At 42.5% G+C, this 23,275-nt stretch overlaps 2 protein-coding genes across 9 annotated transcripts in view; one reads left to right on the top strand and one right to left on the bottom strand.

The window, feature by feature from the left end:
• The window catches only part of PEX3 (peroxisomal biogenesis factor 3), a 50,632-nt gene extending 39,185 nt beyond the window's left edge, over positions 1–11,447 (bottom strand). The window contains exons 1-4 of one of the 3 annotated variants that reach the window (XM_083176548.1): positions 11,268–11,447; positions 10,446–10,534; positions 5,384–5,515; positions 2,269–2,350 (exon numbers count right to left, since the gene is read on the bottom strand). In XM_083176548.1, coding sequence (XP_083032674.1) covers positions 2,269–2,350; positions 5,384–5,515; positions 10,446–10,534; positions 11,268–11,410 — 446 coding nt within the window. In that variant the 5' untranslated portion in view covers positions 11,411–11,447. The remainder of the gene's footprint in view (positions 1–2,268; positions 2,351–5,383; positions 5,516–10,445; positions 10,535–11,267) is intronic. The other 2 variants (XM_083176549.1, XM_083176550.1) reach the window with 2 other exon arrangements.
• Positions 11,162–23,275, top strand: part of ADAT2 (adenosine deaminase tRNA specific 2) — a 24,844-nt gene continuing 12,730 nt past the window's right edge. The window contains exons 1-5 of one of the 6 annotated variants that reach the window (XM_083176556.1): positions 11,162–11,444; positions 12,512–12,585; positions 16,781–16,882; positions 18,599–18,703; positions 20,007–20,157. In XM_083176556.1, the coding sequence (XP_083032682.1) occupies positions 16,802–16,882; positions 18,599–18,703; positions 20,007–20,157 (337 nt within the window). In that variant the 5' untranslated portion in view covers positions 11,162–11,444; positions 12,512–12,585; positions 16,781–16,801. The other 5 variants (XM_083176555.1, XM_083176552.1, XM_083176551.1 and 2 more) reach the window with 5 other exon arrangements.

Below are 23,275 nucleotides of genomic sequence, written 5' to 3'. Positions count from 1 at the left end.
CTTCATACCCCCACTATCCATGTCGGCGTGGAGTTGAGAATAGAAAGTGTGGCGAGCGCAGCGAGCCACCGAGCCCGAAGCGTGGCGAGCCCCGCGAGGGGACGCGGATACCTGTGAAGGCCGCGAGGGGACTCCGATACCTGTGAAGGTATCCGCGTCCGCTCGCCACGCTTCGGGTTCACGTTTATAGTGGGGGGGTGGCGTGGGGGTGCATTTAACATTGTAAGCACCCATTAGGGTGCTTAAAAGCACCCTTTAGGGTGCTTATACAATCTTTCATCGCATAGGGGGGAAAAAATCGCTTCGCATCGCATGCCATCGGGTGCATGGCATGCGATGCGATTAAAACATAGCGCGATGGAGATCGGGGGCGCCGCCAAAATACACAAGTACCATATAAAATGTTAAATACACGAGTAACAAATCCAGCATACACTAAAAAAAAAAACAACAACAACACTAAACGTTTCTTCAGAAACACTGACTATAACTATAGATTCATTACTGGTCTTCACATTACAAGACTTTCATCCCAACATTCTATTCTGCAGCTCGGCTTTTCTTCCTAACAAATCATTCTTCTACTGATTCCATCTGTCAGTCTATACATTTGCTGCTTGCATCACACTTAGGCCCTTATTCTGATCGGTGCGGCTGGATCCGAATATGCGGCCAGGACCGTGCTTCCGAAACCCCGCCTTCCATACGGATCGCCAACTCCGTCCGTACGCGGTAAGAAGCTGTCCGAACGGACCGCACGTGTATTTCTCATGAATACACCTCCTCCATCTCAGGGAACCTCCCCCATCATTCGATGGTCGCAGACCATCGAATGCAGGACCGAGTGATCCGCCAGCTCCCGCAACCTCAGACCACACGGGCATTTCTCCGTGCAAAAGCAGGTATCTGGGCGGGCAGCTGACATCCGGCGATGTCATATGTCCGCCCCCTACACGTGCGTCACGACTGCATTACCATACGTACGCCCATCGTTTGCATGGGAACGCCCATGAAACGCGGGGCGTATGCATATGGTAATGAGCCCAAATAGCCCTTCACGCCCCTCTTCACCCCCTGTTCGGAGTGTTCACATTTCATGCGGAATTTGGCCGTACACCCCGCTCGCACATGCGCAGAGACGCCTCTGCAGACACAAAACATCGGCGGCACGAACGCACGCGGATATTACCCCATCAACCAGAATAAGGCCCCTTAATAAACTATACATAAAATACTTCTTAGTGTTCATTTTAGCACCCGCTATCTTTGAAAACCCATGCAGTTCCTGTTCCCTGCCTGGGGTGTCGCCGTCTGCTGTGGTGTTTCTAGCACAGGTCTGGTTTACATATCAGGTCTGCAAATGTGCAGTGTGCTGATAATTGCTCAATTGCAAAAACGTTGGCATAATTTACAAGTCTGTATAAGGCCATAGGATTTTCAACCAAATTCATTACCTGCTTTCATTTATGGTTACAGGACTTTTCTCAGGCTCAACCCACAGCAGAATGCTATCCTACAGAAAATCCATCCGTGTAACCACCCTAAGAAAAGGTTCAAGCGGCAGGGTACTAGGGTTAGGTGGAAATAGGGAGGGTATTGAGGGCTTGGGGGTAAGGTAAGTAACCTTACCGGACCCCTGTCTGGATTCCCTCTGTCACGATTCTGGTGTCTGTATTCTGCCCACCGCCGGTCATCAGTGTGTATTCTGCCTAATCGTAAACCACCAGTGCTGTGTGACTGGATCACAGAACCCACCATACATTTTACACTCTTGCAAGTTGGTTTGACCAATATATCATTTGTGTATATATGTATTACACTCCTGTTATCGCAAAGAGTGTACGCTTGCAAGCAGGGCCCTCGGACCTGTAGGTCTGGCTCTTATTACCCAGTCTCATTTTTAGAACTGTATTTGTTTCAAATTGCAAAGCATTATGCATCATACTGGAGTTATAGAATTGATCATAGATTTGTTCATAAATAAATAATAAAAAATATGTGCTAAACCAGGGATGGCCAAACCGGTCCTCAAGATCTACCAACGGTCCACATTTTCCAGATCACCTAGCTGCTGCACAGCTGTAGTCATTACTAACTGTCACATTTTCAATCCTGCTGCATTCATTTATACTAGATCCACAGGTTGCCTGAAAAACATGAACTGTTGGTAGATCTTGAGGACAGGTCTGGCCACCCCTGCGCTAAACTATTTGTTACAAAATAAATTGCATTGAACGATAAAGAGACATTATTAATAAAAACTAATACCTGTTTTTCAGCAGACTGGTTAGACTCTCTGAATTGAGCTGCTGCATTAAAGCTTCTCTCAGAGCTGGAAGCATTGATAACACTATGAATGAAAAAAGAGAGAGAGAGAAGTTATGGTGTGTACACGGTGTGATTCAGGCGAATGGTTGATTTTGACTATGCGATTTTAAAGGTGGCAGTCAAAAAAGAATTGCCTGCACAGTCTTTATCGGTATCACAAGCCTCCTAAACAGTGTGTGATTTTGGCTAACTTACTATCCTATGTAGTCAAAATTGCACTGTGTGTGTGTGTGTGTGTACACACTATTAGAAAGGTTTACAAATGGTTTTAAAAACTACTTAAACTTGATTCAAAAGATACCATGATAACGTGTTTAGGGGTGTATTCAATGATTTTTGCAAGCTGTCACAGCTAGCAGGGTCAGTATTCAACTGACTGCCTGCACACGCCATTTCCCCCTCGCTAGGTTTCTGTAGTGACAACGAAACGGCATGTGCGGACGCTAAAACAGCGAGACTCATGGCTAAATGCAGCGGGCTACCTGCGAGTCTCACTGATTTGAAGAATCCTCTCTGTCCTCTGACAGCGAGGATTCCACCGGAATGTAGAATAGGGTGAGCGGCCGGCGTGGAGGTTAAACGGCTTGTTTTCGTCGATCCCCGCCATTTAACCCCCTTGCCGGCCGCATTGAATACGGCCCTTAGAGTCTCTGGTGGCCAGAATAAACCAGTATGTGTCACAAAACTGAGGTTATCAGCACTCCCCAGCCACGCCTTGTCATACCTAAGCGCTGTCCGTCATCCGCCGTCCCAGCTGGCGTCCCGCTGTTGCCATTGCGGCATTCTGCCCCAGATACCTAGCCGGACTCTGCGCATCCCTACAGGCCGCACCACGCCTGTTCTCTCCATAGACAGTGCCATGACACTTCCTGGTTTGCTCCCCCACAAGAACCAGTCAGGAAACAGATCCCAGTCAGATCACCACTCCAGCCAATCAGCACTGAGCAGGAGGTATAAAGCCCAGCTCCAGGCACTGGTAGTTGTCAATGCTTTGTGGTCTGTCAGCGTCTAGAGAGCACCAGCTTTACTCTGCTTCATAAAGACAAAGACACTTCCTGACTTCCACCTATCTGAATCACCTGCTCTGTGAGCGTTCCCAGCTTCAAGTCATCTGGCTAACCTGTCCTGCTGGTATTCCCAGCCTCAAGCCATCCAGATATCTTGCTCTACTGGCATCCCAATCCTCAAGCCATCCAAATATCCTGCTCTGCTGGAATCCCCAGCTTCAAGCCATCCAGCTGTCCTGCTCTACTGGCATCCCTAGCTTCAATATATCTGGATATCTTGCTCTGCTGGCGTCCCTAGCTTCACATCATCCAGTTATCCTGCTGGCATACCCAGGTTCATGTTATCCAGTTATCCTGCTCTGCTGGCATCCCCAGGCTCATGTTATCCAGTTATCCTGCTCTGCTGGCATCCCCAGCCTCATGTCATCCAGTTATCCTGCTCTGCTGGCATCCCCAGCCTCATGTAATCCAGTTATCCTGCTCTGCTGGCATCCCCAGCTTCAAGTCATCTAATTATCCTGCTCTGCTGGTATCCCCAGCTTCAAGTCATCTGCATAGCCTGCTCTGCTGGCATCCCCAGCTTTGCGTCATCCAGTTATCCTGCTCTGCTGGTATCCCCAGCTTCAAGTCATCCAGTTATCCTGCTCTGCTGGTATCCCCAGCTTTGCGTCATCCAGTTATCCTGCTCTGCTGGTATCCTCAGCTTCAAGTCATCTAGTTATCCTGTTCTACTGGTATCCCCAGCTTCAAGTCATCTAGTTATCCTGCTCTGCTGGTATCCCCAGCTTCAAGTCATCTGCATATCCTGCTCTGCTGGCATCCCCAGCTTCGCGTCATCCAGTTATCCTGCTCTGCTGGCATCCCCAGCTTCGCGTCATCCAGTTATCCTGCTCTGCTGGTATCCTCAGCTTCAAGTCATCTAGTTATCCTGTTCTGCTGGTATCCCCAGCTTCAAGTCATCTGGATACCCTGCTCTGCTGGCATCCCCAGCTTCAAGTCATCTAATTATCCTGCTCTGCTGGCATCCCCAGCTTCACGTCATCCAGTTATCCTGCTCTGCTGGCATCCCCAGCTTCACGTCATCCAGTTATCCTGCTCTGCTGGCATCCCCAGCTTCAAGTCATCTAATTATCCTGCTCTGCTGGCATCCCCAGCTTCAAGTCATCCAGTTATCCTGCCCTGCTGGTATCCCCAGCTTCAAATCATCTGGATGTCCTGCTCTGCTGGCATCCCCAGCTTCACGTCATCCAGTTATCCTGCTCTGCTGGCATCCCCAGCTTCACGTCATCCAGTTATCCTGCTCTGCTGGTATCCTCAGCTTCAAGTCATCTAGTTATCCTGCTCTGCTGGTATCCCCAGCTTCAAGTCATCCAGTTATCCTGCCCTGCTGGTATCCCCAGATTCAAATCATCTGGATGTCCTGCTCTGCTGGCATCCCCAGCTTCAAGTCATCCAGATACCCTGCTCTGTTGGTGACCTAGGTTCACGTCATCCAGTAATCCTGCTTTGCTGCTATCCCCAGCTTCACGTTATCAAGTTAATCTGTTAAACACTTAAATGCAAAACAGCAATGCCCATAAAATACAGCAATAGTTTAGCAGATGTAACGCAGAGACTATGGGAATTGTAGTTTTTTTTTAGTTAATCAAAATAGCTTAAAGTAGGGTTTCAGGACTATTGCTGCACTCCTTTCACCTGATGATAGACACTGCATGGTGCATTGTAATTACCTTTGTTACAGCTACAGATTTTCATTTAGCTATTTTCAACAATTATGAGGTGCAGCTGCCCTAATGCAAAGGTCCCTCAGACAGTCTGAAACCAATCATCCTGGATATATTTTAATATGAGGCTACTTATTAATCAGTTCGGCCCAACACTGCTCTGTGGGGATAATTCAAAAGTTTGTGGAACTCCCACAATGAGCATCTAAACTAATGGGCGTCCGATAAGAGCAATTCAATTGTAGACCTATGCACACACGCAATAGCCACAAGAGTCTTCTCGCAGCCTCCTGAAGGACACATTTGTTTAACAATAATACTGACCTGTCATGTTACATGTTCTCTGGTTGCTCTCAAAATGATACTGTCTCCGTGCCTGTGCAATGTATTCAGCTGCTTCTCGTTCCTGAATTTCTCCAATTTTTTTTTGTGCATACTTTCCCAGGAGGTAAACACCTATAAAGATAATAAAAGAAAACAAAAACTTATAAAAAAAAAAAAAACTATTACTACATGCATCAAATAATGTAGGGACACTGTATAAAGAGTCTTAAAAAAATAGAATGATATAAATGCTTATCTGCAGGATAAGTGGTAAATGGAGCTCATTTTACATTGGCAGAAATAATTTGGCATGTGGTATAAAATGGAAGCAAGCAGAGAATAGGCATTCTTTGTACAGCATATAGCTACTAGGTATTGCTAAATAGTTCCAGTATATTCAATGAAGTTTCCTTTGAATAGATTACCATTATTTACTAAAGCATCTAAAAATTAAAACAAGTGATGCTATTATGTCTCTAATGCATCCTAGAAAATTAAGACAGATTCTGGTTGCTATGGGAAATACCATCTTTTTAGTTTTAGAAGCTTTAGTCAATGTAACTGCTAGAGAGGAAAAATATGCGTTCAGTTATGCAGCCTAAATTTGTGTTGGTTATTTCACAAAATTGTAATCATTTTTTCCACACTCAACATAATCAAAATGTGTTAAAAAGGGTGAGAATTAAAGAAAGTAGAGTTGGAAAAAAAACAATTAAAACATGCAAAAGTACTTTTCAGAGAAACGCAATAAAAAAAAAAAAAGAGAGAAGGAGTTAAGCATTAGCACTGGCCATGTCACAAGGTTTTGAACTGAAGTACAAATGAAGATTAAACCATGAGGTGTTTCTCTGTATGTTGCATTGTTAATGTGTTGGTGCTATTTACTCTTTAAGATTGTGAGTGTTTACGGTGTTCTTTTTCCTATACTATGGGAATTTTGGGGAGAAGCTTGATGCTAGGCGGATTTAGCACCTTTCTTATTTGATTCACTTCCCTATATCTTTGTTGTGTGTGCGAATGACTGCATTGGTACAGCTTACTTAGAAGACCACAACCAACAAGAATGTGAAATAATAACAGGGATTTTCTTAGTATATATAGTAATATATTTTTTAAGAAGACACGGTGTTGTGCTGTAGTTTAAACAACATTTGGTTTAAACCAGCCAACCTTGAAACAAAGGTATACAGGAAAAAAAGAAAATAAAAAACGGACAGCAGGGAAAGAAAGGAAGAAATTTGTGGAAGATATAAATCCATCATCTGTAGAATATCTGTTTGCAAGGCTGTATTATTTATTGTACTGTAGTTGCACTTTCTGCTGCTGATTCCCCTCTGCTTGAGCTTTAATTTAGTAGAACTGAGCTTTTAATTGCCATCTTGGCAGCACTGCATTTTTGTTTAACTTGTGATCTGATTATAAATGGAATTACATCCGGTTATCTTGTATATCCTTTCTGCACTGAATGCATGCAAATCAGTAAAAGACAATCAAAGAACTATACAGGTCAAGAGAAGATTCATTTTGTGGTATCATATTAGCTGCAGTAAATTACCGCATCTAATGGATTACCGGAGGGCTATCCAATCAGCCCCGTAAGCCAGCACTGCATACCAGACCTGTGCTAGAAGCACTATGGCAGAGATTGACACTACAGGCAGGGAAGAGGATCTGCATGGGTTTTCAAAGGTGTTAGAATGAACACTAGTACTATTGGGCTAAAAAGCCCTTTTTTACTCTGTGGCAAATTTCCACATGTAATAGGATACTGGTCCTTAAATTTACTGAAACATCAGCCAGTGAGAAAGTTTTTTCACAAATAAGAAGTATTCCTAAAGAAATCATATATAGAGATGTGTCCTCATATATTTTGCCTTAATATACCATGTGAAATGCCGGGAATGAGTGAGTCTCCAGGTCACATGAGACACTGCTAGCATTGGGCATCTTATTATCTGAAGCAACAATTCTCTTCAGATTTCCCTTAAACTCTCCTGGGAGCTTCCCAGGAATCTAATCTGATCGTAAACTAAAATTTCACTCAGATCTGATCAGATATACCTGAAGTGAACCCCTGTTGGCTTCAGATCAGACAAATCTTTGGTTCTGAGACAAAGCCGCACATCTGATCAGAGGGAGCTCCGATTTGGCCAGTCTTTTTCAGATCGGATCTCTCAGATCCATGTGAATCTGAAGAAAACAGGCCAAATCGTAACGCTGTGTGGCTAGGATGTACCAGGAGAGGTTGAATCATTTCATTTGCAACACTATATGTGTATATTTGTGTATGACTGAGTCTCTATATGGAGAACAATGGAACTTGCGGCAGCTGCATTGCACAGCAGTCTCCTGGTGCCTATACTGCACACACCCACTACAATTACATTATAATAAAATACTTTTGTCCCTTAGCCAAACCCAAAAATATGTTGACATATTAAACAATTTCACAATATGTTCTCTACAGACTTTACTAACTCCACAAGCAAGACATTAATACCCCTTTTAAGCTGCGCTCGCCACACTTTATAAAATCATCTCCACGCCAACTTGTATAGTGGGGGTATGAACAAGTTGCTTGCCACGCTTCAGGCTGCCGCGACGAACCCCTAAGCGGACACAGCGGACACAGGCAGGGTTGCTGTACCCTGCAGCAATAATTACTGAGACGCACAAGTGTCTGAGACGCTCCTGTCCGCCGGCACCCGCATGATCCCCTCTCCGCCGGCATCCGCCAGTGCAGGGGATCTGGCAGTTACCGGCGCTGTGTGAGAGGCGCTCATTATGCTTGCCATGGACAGAGCTGCAGCTCCCGGGGACAGTACGGTGACTAGCTGCCTGACAGGGACACTATGCTGACTACGCAGGGCTGCCCCAGAGTCCCTATGCTGACTACGCTAGGCAGCCGTTGGGCTACACTGGCAACGTAGCTTAACCTACGCTGAAAACGTAGCGTAGTCTGCCACCGTGAAACTACACAAGTACCAAGGGCAGTGTAAAAGGGTACGCCGGGTCGTCTGACCCGGCTCCAATATCAATGGGGGAAGCCCAACCTCTGGACCGCAGCGTCCTGCGGTTATCATGGAGGTTGGGCGGGGGACACACACAGCCTCCGCTGCTGTCTGCTGTACTGTGCAGACAGTGGCAGGGAGGAGGTGAATGGGTGCCTGTGTGCGGCATCCATTCACCTCACGGACGGGTGCTAGGGGCAGCCCAGCAACTTACCTTTGTGCTGGCCTTGCCCCCAGTGCGGTGATCGGTGGTCCTGGCGGGGGTGATTCTGGTTTTGGTGCTTGGAGATCAGGTCATCTCCAAGCGCCGCCTCCATTTACACTGTGGGTAGGCACCGCATTGTAAACGGTGCAAATCCCGGATCCATGTTCCAAATGCCGGGTCGGATCCGGGATTTTTGGTGTAAAAGGGGTATCAATCCCCAATGATGTTCTCTACATGCAATGCACCCAATAAGGATATTTTAAGAAACTACGCAATAACTTGCAATGTGCAAGTGAATCGTCTATCTACTCCTCTTTATACAAGGGACAGATAAATCACAGGTGCCAGGTTGCAATACTACCTAAAATTGGGTGATGGCATCATACTCTTGGGGAGCCACTGTGCCCTGCGTAAATCAGGACATTTGTATGTCTCCTGGGTCATTCACAGGAGAAGGCACAGAACATATCTATCAGTATGTGGTCTCCACCCTTAGGGTTTCCTGTACATAACTTGTCCTAGACATTTTTGAATTTGGGTATGGTCAGGTCATTAAGCCAGAAGTGTTTCTACTCTCATCAGCCAATAGACAGACAGGGCTGGTAAATTCATAAGATGAAAATGGCTAAAAAGTGCCTAAAAAATTTATGTAAATGGATGCTCATCTACTGGCATCCTGAATTCTACATTACTTCATCCAGTAGTAGGTGTTTTCTTCTTCTTCGGGGGTTTATGGGCCTTGAATGGGAGATTCATCGAAAAACCCAGCGGAGTACCGGGGTTCAGAAAGGGCCCCTAATTTGAGCAGAGAAATACTTGGTCGGACGCTGGAAGGCTGGCTGCTTGAGGCCCGGGGCATTTGTGCCCCCCTACACTGAGCCAAGGTGATGCCTGAAAACTGCACTGGTGATCAGCAATCCATCATGCACGAATATGGGACTAGACACATATGCTTTACTTTAGGCATGCATAGCAGGTCCTTGCCATGGGCCTTTTGGCTTGGGCAGGACAATTTTTTTATTTCCTTCTATCAAGTTTTCATCACTTCTCACATTTGCTGTATTTTGTAGTGCGTTTTTAATGGGCTGTATGTACGACCAATATGGGCAGCCACACCACATCACACCCATTACTGATGCTCTCTTCTTTGGGGGCTTAGCCGAGGTCCTCCATCCCCAGAGGGGCACTTCAGCTAACCCTGTGGAAGTTAGGGTGACCCCGCCAAGGGCAAGGGCCTCTCCAAACTAAGGCAAGGAGGACCCACCAACTATTTTCCCCTCTAGGCCTTTTGGCTATGAGGGTTTAGGAGAAGTAAACTTCCCTTGCGCATGATGGGTGATAGAGTTATAAGTGCACAGGACCACATATCTACCATTTTGCAAAGGAAACATAAGGGGGAATACAATTAGTCACAAATAGTAACATTGGCAAAAAAAGAGGGGTAGGCTCAAGGTTTTCTGCACTTTTATGCCTCGGCTATTCAATTAGAGCCCATTTATTTACACAGATGACATTTTGTTTATAGGATGTTAACATGTAGAATCTGTTATATTGTCAGCTTAATAAAAACTGGCTACTTAACAGGGACTGTTTTCCCAGGAAAAATTACCGATAAGAGCTACCACGGGACTGAATTTGGGGCTAATTGATAACTTAACATGGCTAATTCAGTACCCCTTAATCTTTCCTACACACTGCAATAGGAAGTAATAATCTTTACACTTTAACCTGTTCCAAATACATCACAGATTAGTAAAAGAGCACCTTTCAGAAATGAAAGGTGCTCTTTTACTAATCTGTGATGTATTTGATGTAACTTTCTTGAGCAAAAATGGCAAGAATTTACCTCCAGCAAAAGCACCAAAATAGATAAACTTTTTCTTATGGCGTTTCAAGAAATTCCAAACAGAGAGCATAGCTGACTTAAAAGCAGACCTGCAGATGACACACACAAAAAAATAGGAAAAATTTAATTCTGAAACTCAAAGAAAAACATACAAATCAGTTACTCTTGTATATTAATGGCATTATATATCCTAAAGACTAAACCCATATTTAAAGCATATTAATAGTTGTTGGTCCAAGTGTACAATGTCAAATAAAATCTGGGTTTGAGGAATTTTGAGATTTCCAGTATCAGGATGCTGGGGTTGGTATTATGAGCACCCGGATGCTGTATATATATCCCAGTTTGGGAATGTCTGGCAACGCACACAGGCTTATTAGGTAGAGCCTGTTTATTGCAAGAAATACAGATACTGGGGGAAATGTGTAAAACATATATGTAACTGGGACAGTTATCCAGTGTCACAGGACCATGCATGGCAGCAGCCTGTGTGGCACTGGGACAAGGCATAACGAGCTAAGGCTGTGCAATACTGTCCCAGGTCTCACATGGCAGCAAGTCTCTCACAGCCTGTGTCTCTCACGCTATGTCGGTGTGAATTACATTATATACACACGATACACAGGTCACTACTAGTCATGATTACACATGATGCAGCAGTGGAGGAAGGACACACACACAGTGACAGGTGTCACTCAGCTGCAGCACAGAGAGGAAGCGGGGCCGGACTTTACATGTGCTATTGTGTCATGCCCCCGCCCTGTGTATGCGGTTACTACATGGCAGTGTCAGTGTGTCTTGTGTGTGCTAGGCGCCTCATACTCAGCTCTCAGCCGCCGCTCTCCGCCTGCCCCGGAGTGAAACAAATGTGGACAGTGGACCCACAGTGCTGATGTGCTGTGCACCCGCCAGCTAGTTCCCCGGATACAGAGTTCTCGCTTCCTGGTTCCGGGCCCGTCTGACATGTGAACCTCACACACGATTCCTCCCTGCAAACAGGTGAGCGCCAAGGTTGCAGAAAGATAGAGTTTACATGAGAGGAACTCTGAGGGCTAGAGAGGAGGCTATAAATTGCAGCATGCAAATGCAGCACATGTACTGTATGTGTACCTGGCCCCATGTACGTATAGTGTATGACAACTTTAGCCGCAGTTATGTTTTGTTTTACCTTATGTGGTTTTGATGAGCTGTTTTAGGTGTCTTAAGTTCTCCTTGGCCCTTATTTCTTGTTTATCCGTGACTTGTTTACGTAAACTATTGTGGTTTTACCTACTGCACTTCGCTCCACAGTAAAACTGTGTCTCCAGAAGCTTTATGTTATACAATATACACAAAAAATATTGCTGCCAAAAGTCAGAACTTCCTCAGGGTATGGGTAAAAACCAGACCAGGACAAAACCGCCGGACCAGACATCAAACTCTGCATTTTGGAGCTTGTAGCGTCCGGTCCGGGGGGTGTCCTGTCCGGGGGGGCTGCCTGTGACACCTGTCACCAGGTAGAGGAGGAGGGGTAGAATAAAGTCTCCCTGTATGGTCCGGGCATGTAGCAAAAACCGGACGGTCCGGACCACACGGGGAGGCTGTAATCTCCCCTTCCCCATGTCCCTGGTGATAGCTATCACAGGGACCCCCCCCCGGACAAGAAACCCCCCGAACAGGAAACCCCCCGGACCCTACAAGCTCCGGACTGCAGATTTTGATGTACTGTCCGGAGTCTAGTCCGGGTCCGGTTTTTACATAGTCCCCTTCCTCATCTTTGCGGCCACTGCAAGGATTTCCACACCTCCACCCTGTGTCCACCCCACCATGTATTTCCTTTAGTAAAGTTGTGGAGAGTGAAGCGAGCCGACAATACAGTAATTTAGTTCCGTAGCGTAAGCGGTGGCCGCAAAGACGAGGAAGTACCAAAAAGTCTGTAGCCGCTTAATCCCTGAATAACAGTCACAATGGAGTCTTTTCCAGTGTGTCTTCCCTTCCCACAATTACTGAATGTGCAAAAGCTCAGAAAATAAATAGAAAACTTCATAATGCAGTAAGTTACGACACATGAACCTATTTCTATTTAGTTAATTTACCAGCGGATGAAATACCAATTGACTGGATCCCCACAACCAAATGCCGATGGACAAAACAATGACAGGTATAGAACACTGACAGTATCAAAATACTGACAGATACAAAACACAATGGGGTGTATTCAATGCTGCAGCGAGCGGCTGGCGAGGGGGTTAAACAGCGAGGATTGCAGAAAACCAGCGATCCTCGCTGTTTATCCCCCGCGCCGGCCGCACGCTCTGTTCAACGTTCTGGGGAAATCCGCGGCGTCACAGGACGGCGAGAATTCCCCAAAACAGCGAGACCCGCGACTACTGCAGAAAACAGTTTTTAGCCGCGACTCTCGCTGCTTCTGGAACCGCATCCGCCAATTCTCCCTCGCTCAAAAAATGGAGCGGGGGGGAATTGGCGTATGCGGAGGGTGTGTTGAATGCTGTCAGGGTGAGTGGTGACAGCGAGCAGGAAGCTCTGCTCGCTGTCACCACTCGCAAACAGCATTGAATACCTGCCAATATTGACACAAATAATACCAAATACAGATTTTCATGATTTAAAAAAAAAAAAAGAGAGACTTGTTCATATGTTACCATCCCAGTGAGCATAGACGGAGAATATAATGGTGTGCTGAGTGCAGCAGGGCACCGTGCCAGAATCATAGCAAGTGCAGCGGAACAATAATACGGTGTCCATGTCAACATTAGAACTGTGTGAGCATTTTAACATGATCGGTATTATGATTTTTGGTATCATGGTATCATGTTTTTATATTGTGTTTTGGCATTTCAACTGTTGGTATTATGTACCTGTCGGTATAATGACCATCGGTATTTACACCGCCATGATAACGGTGTTGGCCAAGTGATTGTCGCTATTTCAATTGTCGGTAAATCATAATTAACCCATTTCTATTGTATAAATGTGTTTCCCACCCCATTTGATGGCCTACATTTTTAAGGTAGACAACTGCACATCAATAAAGAACGGTTCAACCACAGCACCACTCCTTTATAACCTTCTCAAAGACATACATTTTTGCAGTCCTCTGGTATACCCAAAAAGAGAGTAGAAAAAATCTCCAAATCGTGTGACACCACTTTATTTAAAAGGAACAGAAGATAAAACATGGCAACACGCATGTAACCCCTGGCAAGAAGCATGTAGGTAAGGCCTGATTAGTTTGAAGAGTTTCTATGGAGATGCCTACAGCCAATCAGGCTGAGCGGAGTACCTGTGACGGAGGTCAGCGGGAATCAGTGTGACATCACTAAGTGCATGGGAGAGGAGCTGCTCCATCGGAGGATTGTGGATAGGGTGTGAATGTGTTAGTGTGTATGTTAAAAAAATCTGTGTGTCTTTTTTTTTTTTACACTGTTTTCACAGATCAACTACAAGTCGAAGCAGGCACGTTAATGCCCGCATGATGGGACTTGTGGTTCTCCAAGTCCCAGCATGCAGGGGAGGCTGCACAGTTTGTTTTTATTTAACTTTTGAATACTTTTTTTTTTTTTTTGTACAGAACCATGCACAGATCTCACCTCACTGATATGGAGCATAACATGTCTTTGTACTTGTTTCCTAGCAGGGCACCCAGATTTCCTACGTACGCTCAGTAGTTAATTTAGTTAATTTATTCACTGCACCCTGAGTGAAATCGCATCGCATGGCCCTTTTTTGTGGCGTGAGATGTGAGATGAGATGGAATGAGATAAGATCTCAGTAGTTCATATGGTAAAACAGCACCACTCTCCACGTCACCCCGAAGCGTGGCGAGCCCCGCGAGGGGCGGCGGAACGCATCCTCTGACCTTTTCATACTCCCACTATCCACGTCGGCTTGGAGTTGATTTTATATAGTGTGGCGAGCCCGAAGCGTGGCAAGCGGACGCGAAATACATGTAAAGTAATCTGTGCACCCTCGCGGGTCTCGCCACACTTTGGGCACGGTGGCTCGCTGCGCTTGCCACACTATATAAAGTCAAATCCACACCGACGGGGATAGTGGGGGTATGAAAAGGTTGGAGGATGCGTTCCGCTGCGCTTGCCACGCTTCGGGGTGACGTGGAGAGTGGTGTTGTTTTAGGTGTTTTACCATATGAACTACTGAGATCTCATCTCATCTGATCTCATCTGCGATGCGATTTCACTCAGGGTGCAGTGAATAAATTAACCAAATTAACTACTGAAATCGCATCGCACACATCGCAAGGCACAAAAAGCCATGCGATGCGATTTCACTACGCAGAATAGCCCACGAAGCAAATAGTGGGCGCCCTGCTAGGAAACAAGTACCTATGTCTCTTATAGGGTCTAGCTTTTGCGCACCTGTCTAATGCTAGCCAAACACCTGACTGATTTGACAAACAGCATTACTGGGAACAAAAGGACCATCTGAAAACCAACTGATTTTGAGTGTACACACTATGGGCCTTATTCTAGTTCACTATTTCTGACAAAATCCTTCTTAGATGGACAAAACCATGTGCACTGCAGGTGGGGCAGATGTAACTTGTGCAGAGAAAATTAGATTTGGGTGGGGTTTTACTTCAAAGTGAGATCTATATTGCAGTGTAAAAATAAAGCAGCCAGTATTTACCCTGCACAGAAACAAAATAACTCACCCAAATCTAATTCTCTCTGCACATCTTACATCTGCCCCCCTGCAGTGCACATGGTTTTGTCCATCTAAGAAGGATTTTGTCAGAAAGAGTGAACTAGAATAAGGCCCTATATATCCTTCCTGAAAGAGGCAGGTCATTATGGCATGTGGTATAATATGTAATGGGGGTGTGACGTGTAATAGGCATTACGGTGTAAATTTTTGCCACACACTGTCCCTCTTTTTAATTTGGCCCCTACATTTTTATCCTGGCTCCTAGATTTAAAAAATAATTGTCGAGCCCTGGACTGCATCAATGCTTGGCAATAAAGTTATTTCTATTTAGCTAAAAAGTCACCTTGACTTTATACTGCTAGAAGGAAATCTGCTATGCCGAATCCCTATCTATTGCTGCTATATCATTGACAATTTGTTAATCTGGGGTAACTGAACTATAGGGAAAATCAATACCCATATTATTAATATATTACATAAGTGTGACATTATATAGAGCAAATTAATATATTCTAATACTGTCAATCAATCAGAATATCAGTACCGGAACATACCAACATCATAACTAATGGTGTATTGTAGCTTTGATACTAGTTAAGTCATAATTTGTTACTCTACTATTGGCAGCACAGAATAGGCACAATTACTGAGCCATACATGCTCAGAGTCATTTCAAGCAACCACTGACATCAGACTCTGAATTGGGAGTTTTAATTTATACACTTTTTTTGTATACTTTTATTCTCACTTCTATTTTTTTTATTATTTCTCAGTTTTAAACATATTCATTTTAATGCATACAAATGAAAATTATGTTTTCAATATGATTGTGTCCTAGTGCACCCTGTTAACTACTTGCTTGCACTCTTATATAACTGTCAATAAAAATAATCTGTTGAGGCTTCTCACTGATAATGTAACACAAAGGAATGATCAGCAAGTACCTCATCTACTTGTTCCAATCAAGCGCAAAGTGAATAAAAACTTAGAAGGTTGAGAACCAAAATTCTGTGGAGACTGTGGGTGAGATTTAATAGGATGAGAGATTCAGAAAGTGAGAGATTTGGTAAGAAATCTCCAGATTTTTTTAAAGCGGCAATCATTTACACTGCAAAACCAGTTTGATTTTGCAGTGTAAATGATTGCCGCTTTAAAAAATCTGGAGATTTCTTACCAAATCTCTCACTTTCTGAATCTCTCGTCCTATTAAATCTCACCCAGAATGTGGGGTACACACTAGATTCAATTACACATTGAACTGACCTATGTAACTATTTAGGTAAACATACACACCAATGTGCCACGCGATATGTCTTGCCCTAAGAACCATTTAAATAAGCCTGCTCAGTTTGGATGTAGTTTGCAATGGTTTCTGCAGCTATTACATGTGGTTGGCTGGTCTTGTATACATGACATATATGATATAACTGTGAAAGACTTAATTCAGGGATATGTTGTGTGTACACACTTGCTGATGGGCTCTATAATACATGCTTTGTCGGTTGTACGACTGATATATTGTCCAGTGTGTACCCAGTGTTAGGTATTTGTGTGAGAAAAGTTAGATTAAACCAAGACATATGTGTAGTTCTTTATTTTTTATTTTTTGAGATTGATTATTTTTTTTGGTCAGCTGAAGATGAAAGTAGTAAACTCTCTCTTTATTTCAGTGCTTTTTACTGCACAAGAAAATGGACCAGAAATGTTGCCCAAAGGATCAACCAGAGATGACTGATGAGATGAAGAGTTGGATGGACAACGCTTTTCAAATGGTATGAGCATTGACATAAAATCTGCTGAACATTATTCCTTTTTTTCAGGTAACAGGACTATATTGACTCATTTGAATGCAGTTTCCAGGTTGTACCTTTGACCTTTTTTTGGCATTGACTAAGTACATAATGTGCTGTAGCTCATAACCCTATACATTTAAATCTGTGTTACTAATATAAATTGTTATGGTGTTCTTCTGCGCAATGGGAAATGCTGGTCTTAAGAATTATCATATTAAAGCATTTCTTGTCAGCAATGAGCTGTAAATTTGCAGTACTTTCAATTGGAATTGGTTGCCGAAGAACCATACGATTTAGTTCTTGACTACTACCCTACTACCAGATTGAAGAAGTTTCCCATATATATCAATCAATCAGCTTCTTCCTATCCTTTTATAGTATGTACTTGGTTGCTATGGGCAACTTCTACATTGTTCCGCTTTCACTGCTTAATGCACAACATTGTTCGCAGACATATCACTGGTACACACTGGCCTACGGGCTCGCATTCAATTGCAGTAGGTTTCTTTGTGACAGGTACTTCTATCTACTATATTCTAGGCATTAGTTGTATTTTACACTGATCAGCCATTATTTTTAAACCACTTGCCTAATATTGTGTACTTCCCCCTCGGGCTGCCAAAACAATTGTGGGCCTGATTGAGAGTTGATTGCAAAAGCAAAAACTTTCTGAAACGGTCAAAACCAAGTGCGCTGCAGGTGGGGCAAGTGCAAACATTTTCATCAATTTTTGCTGCAGTAGCTCTTAGTTGTAATTATACCAGATGGGCTAGACTTTTCTCCACGTGTGCATTATTGAGCCTGGGAACCCATGACCATGTGGCTGGTTCATCAGTTGTCCTTCCTTGGACCACCTTTTGTTGGTACAAACCACTGCATTCCGGGAACACCCTACAAATATTTACCTACAGTATGTACAGGGCAGAAAATAGGTTTTATGGCGCCCAGTGCAGGCATTTATCTGGCATTTATCTGGCATTAATCTGGCATGCTCCTGCAACCAGTGACCAGTAAGGTCTGGCTGCGGGGCGCATTGCTAGAGATTTAGTGGGGTATTCTCTCTGCTGCCGCTATTTCCGACGTGGGAAATAGCGTCAGCTCCTTATTCAATGCTGTCATTAACAACAGCATTGATGAGGGATCACGACTGTCAACGGGCCCGACTTCAGAAGCTGTTGTGCCCGTTCTGCCTTAACGGCCGTGGATTGTCATTATCCGGGCCGCAGATCAACAATCGTTTTCACGTCCACGCCCACTTTTCACAGAGCGGCAGATGGGAAATTGAATCCCACCTGTCATTCTGTGGTCGATCTGACCGCAAACGGGCCTGGATCATGGCTGTCGGCGGGGATCGACATCCGTGATCCCACATTGAATACCCCCCTTATATCCCACAACACAAAAATGGTCACTCAACGACCAGTGATAATGGCTTGTGTGCAGGGCTTTATGGTTATTCAATTTCATATCATTTGTTCAGGTTTTGACTGTTCTCTTTATCCAGTATTTATTGATCTTTTGTTACGTTACATTTTGACTCTTCCCTGTTTTTGTTTGCAGGTGATTGTATCAATATGAACTGTTCCTTGTTTTATATAATATTCTCTGTTTATGTCATAAATATCTTCAATAAAAAGGATTTTTAAAAATTGAATGTCCGTAAACTGCTGGATTTTTCACATGCTCTATTTTCAGGCCCAGGATGCCTTGGATAATGGCGAAGTACCTGTTGGGTGCCTCATGGTTCATGACCAGCAGATTGTGGGACAAGGGAGAAATGAAGTAAATGAAACAAAGAATGTATGTTGACGTGCAGAATCTATGTACACTCATAAATGTGCATGTGTCAGCAGTTTTCCAGCATCCCATGAGCAGAAAACATGTGTTATGATATTTGATAATATTACTCCTAATGCAGTATATAACCTATTGAATGCAAATGTTTATAGTTCTGTGTCCAAACTGTACTGTGTAAAAACCATGCTTACCTTTTGTCCTGTGGTATACAATTAAAAAAAGTGGTTGTGGGGTTTTCAGAGCTGCAGCTGCTATTTCCAACCTAATCAATGCTGTCTTGCCCGGCCCCTGCAGCTATTTCCCCGGTTGGAAACAGCGGCTGGGATTGAATACATAGATGCATACTCCCACAAAGATTACAGGTTTTCTTTGTAATAATAACAATTTTTATTAACATTTATTTTATAGCCTCAACATATTACATTGTTATTTTATGATTAGTCAAGTTATGGGATGTTCCAATGTATAATTAGTAACTTGTTATAAGCTGCCCATAGCAAGTCAAAAACCATTTGTAAACTAAATTATATCAACACATAGGGCCAGATGCACTAAGCTTCAAAAGTGATAAAATGGAGAGTGATAAACAACCAACCAATCATCTCCTGCCTGATATTTTTCAAACACAGCATGTGACATGGCAGGTAGTAACTGATTGTCTGTTGTGTGACATGGCAGGTAGTAACTGATTGTCTGTTGTGTGACATGGCAGGTAGTAACTGATTGGCTGGTTGTTTATCACTCTCCATTTTATCACTTTTGAAGCTTAGTGCATCTGGCCCATAATGTTGAGATCAGTATTAGTAGTGTCACTAGGCAGTTTCATACTATGGAAATATAATATTATTGAAACAGATCTAATCTAAAATCATTCATAGACCATAATAAATTAAATTGGTAGAAAACACTCAAAACATAAAAATAACCAGACCTGATATTACACAAAGGAATGTTGCAATGTGATTGCCAGTGTTTTGTAACTAGTCAGAGATAAGTATTGTTTAATCTGACTACATTACACTGGGAACCAGCTGCAGGTTGTAACAACCGCTATGTGTAATGGGGTCATTATAAGAAACCTCTGCAGTATAACTTTAAGCTCCTCCATTCCTCACTGTTAACGGTGTAATAAGTGTTACTGCAGATTTGTGCTACTTGGGAGTTATTGGGCTGAAAGAAAAATGGATTTATCTTTTTGACTAATGACTATAGTTTAACTTGTAATTGATTATCTTCATACTTTAATTGGAAAGTGCTTCATATTTGCCTGTTATTTCTAAAGTGTATCCTGCTTTGTCTGTTGTAGGCTACACGCCATGCAGAAATGGTGGCTATTGACCAGGTATTGGATTGGTGCAGAAAGAATGGGAAGAACTCGGTGCAGGTGTTTGAAAACACAGTTTTATATGTAACAGTGGAACCATGCATCATGTGTGCTGGGGCTCTGCGTCTACTCCGTATCCTTTTCACAGTATTGAAAAGCACAGTTTATATATAAAATTATTTTTTATTTAATGTACGAGGCTGAATTGAAAAGTAATGCCTCCATGGCTATAACTTTTTTTATTTGTGAACAGTATTAAACACTTTTTTTTTTTTTTGTACATGAGAACTCAGTTTATGGTCTATGTATTGCACTATTCACTTTTCAACGTTGTCCCCATCCCTTTCCACGCATGTGCACCAACCTGTCAATCAAGAGAGCTGGTGGTTGTCTAAAGAAAGCTATAGACTGCTCTGAAACCTGGGAATGTAGCTCTCAGTGACACTATTATACAGCTGTCCCGGTGAGTTACAGTAAGTACATAAAGGGGGCATTTTTGAAAAAAATTAAGTCTGTCATAACAAAAAAACATACTCCCCATAGGGGGGAATTCAATTAAAGGCTCTAATTGAATAGCACAGGGCCTTAAAGCCTGACGTTACCCCCTTTTGCCCCGCAGTAAATTGAGTTCCCCTTTAGTCTTAATATTGACACTGCATTTTTTAATGTAGTATTATTACTGCTATTATTATTATTACTACTACTATGTGCCTACATAGTCCATTATAACATGACTTAGTAAATAACCAAAGAGTAACCCCACGTGCGCCCTAATAGTGTAGCAGCTACTCTAAACCCCCCCTGTTAGTGGGAGGCAACAATAGACATGGACAACAGAAAGTATAGAGTGCGCTTATACCACCAAATGGAATTACCACCAGTTTGTAATCATATACAATTCAATAACCCGATACAATGTGCAATCATAAAACCAAGATGCTTTATTTTTGTTTCAAAGACCACATCTGGACATTGTATCCTTTTCGGAATAGCGAAATCAGTAACCCGACGCGTTTCGTCTTGAAAAAGACTTCATCAGGGGTTTTTACACTGTAGGTGGTAAAGACAGTAATTACATACTGATAAACATAATTAAAATTAATATAAAATTAGAATCCATAATATTTTGTTTTAAAAATCGGACAAATTTATCCATACTGAGAAAGAGAGAATGAGCACAGAAGAAAGAAACAGAAGTCCAGAAAAATCCAAGATAATGCAAAGATGGTACATGTACAATATTATACATTGTCATACAGGGACATTAAAACAGGCCTTAGATATAACAATTATGTATAGTTGAAGGGATGTGGAGCACATACCTAAGTATGAATTTCATGCGCTTAACATTGCGCGTAGAACCAACCAGGATTTGTAGGATGTAATGACCTTCCCCTCTGTGGGGTGGATTCCGAATATCTAAAGGGGAATCACGTGATATGTAGTCCTTTAACAAAATATTACATCAGAAAAATAAAATAAAATAAAAAATGTATATACACTCGATTACGTACCCAAACTGTCCCTTATTGGGGTCAAAAGAGTACACGATATATCCTTTCTTATGACCTTATTAGGTATACAAATATATGGAATCCTAATTAAAAGGATCCTCTCATTAGTAAAAAGCTGTCGGCGGAATCTGGGTGATGGAAATGGCCTGATCCACCGAGTCTGATTCGCAAAATCTAAACAATGAACCATAAAAATATTTTGTCGTAAATGTCAGATACATATCACCGACAGATATATCCATAATCTTATCACTATATAGGTTACATACCAGAGATTCAGCTGAAGAATGGGTAAGGTGCGTATAGGTATCCGCAATATAAATTTCAACAGACAGCTCAATTTCTATAAACAATGTAAATGATATCTTATTAGGTCACAGGTGTTATTCTAATTTGTTTAGATATTGCTGGAGCAATTTAAGGTATCAACGGAGTTGTATACAAGTTGGAATGGATGTAAGTCCAACATAAATTAAGTATATCTCTTTAAGGAGAGATATTAGCCAAAGGACAACAGTTAACCCAGACAAACAACGGGCTGTGAAAAGGGGTCATTCTTGAATTCATTATGTATATGCTAATTATGTATTTGCTAACACCCGGCATATATTGTCACTATGGACAAAAATTCAGTGTCTCTGCTTATGACCAATTGTTTGTCTGGGTTAACTGTTGTCCTTTGGCTAATATCTCTCCTTAAAGAGATATACTTAATTTATGTTGGACTTACATCCATTCCAACTTGTATACAACTCCGTTGATACCTTAAATTGCTCCAGCAATATCTAAACAAATTAGAATAACACCTGTGACCTAATAAGATATCATTTACATTGTTTATAGAAATTGAGCTGTCTGTTGAAATTTATATTGCGGATACCTATACGCACCTTACCCATTCTTCAGCTGAATCTCTGGTATGTAACCTATATAGTGATAAGATTATGGATATATCTGTCGGTGATATGTATCTGACATTTACGACAAAATATTTTTATGGTTCATTGTTTAGATTTTGCGAATCAGACTCGGTGGATCAGGCCATTTCCATCACCCAGATTCCGCCGACAGCTTTTTACTAATGAGAGGATCCTTTTAATTAGGATTCCATATATTTGTATACCTAATAAGGTCATAAGAAAGGATATATCGTGTACTCTTTTGACCCCAATAAGGGACAGTTTGGGTACGTAATCGAGTGTATATACATTTTTTATTTTATTTTATTTTTCTGATGTAATATTTTGTTAAAGGACTACATATCACGTGATTCCCCTTTAGATATTCGGAATCCACCCCACAGAGGGGAAGGTCATTACATCCTACAAATCCTGGTTGGTTCTACGCGCAATGTTAAGCGCATGAAATTCATACTTAGGTATGTGCTCCACATCCCTTCAACTATACATAATTGTTATATCTAAGGCCTGTTTTAATGTCCCTGTATGACAATGTATAATATTGTACATGTACCATCTTTGCATTATCTTGGATTTTTCTGGACTTCTGTTTCTTTCTTCTGTGCTCATTCTCTCTTTCTCAGTATGGATAAATTTGTCCGATTTTTAAAACAAAATATTATGGATTCTAATTTTATATTAATTTTAATTATGTTTATCAGTATGTAATTACTGTCTTTACCACCTACAGTGTAAAAACCCCTGATGAAGTCTTTTTCAAGACGAAACGCGTCGGGTTACTGATTTCGCTATTCCGAAAAGGATACAATGTCCAGAT

The sequence above is a fragment of the Crinia signifera genome, chromosome 3, assembly GCF_055691185.1.
Source record: "Crinia signifera chromosome 3, ASM5569118v1, whole genome shotgun sequence".
Classification (NCBI taxonomy): Eukaryota; Metazoa; Chordata; class Amphibia; order Anura; family Myobatrachidae; genus Crinia; species Crinia signifera.
This window is presented reverse-complemented; position numbering and strand designations above follow the sequence as displayed.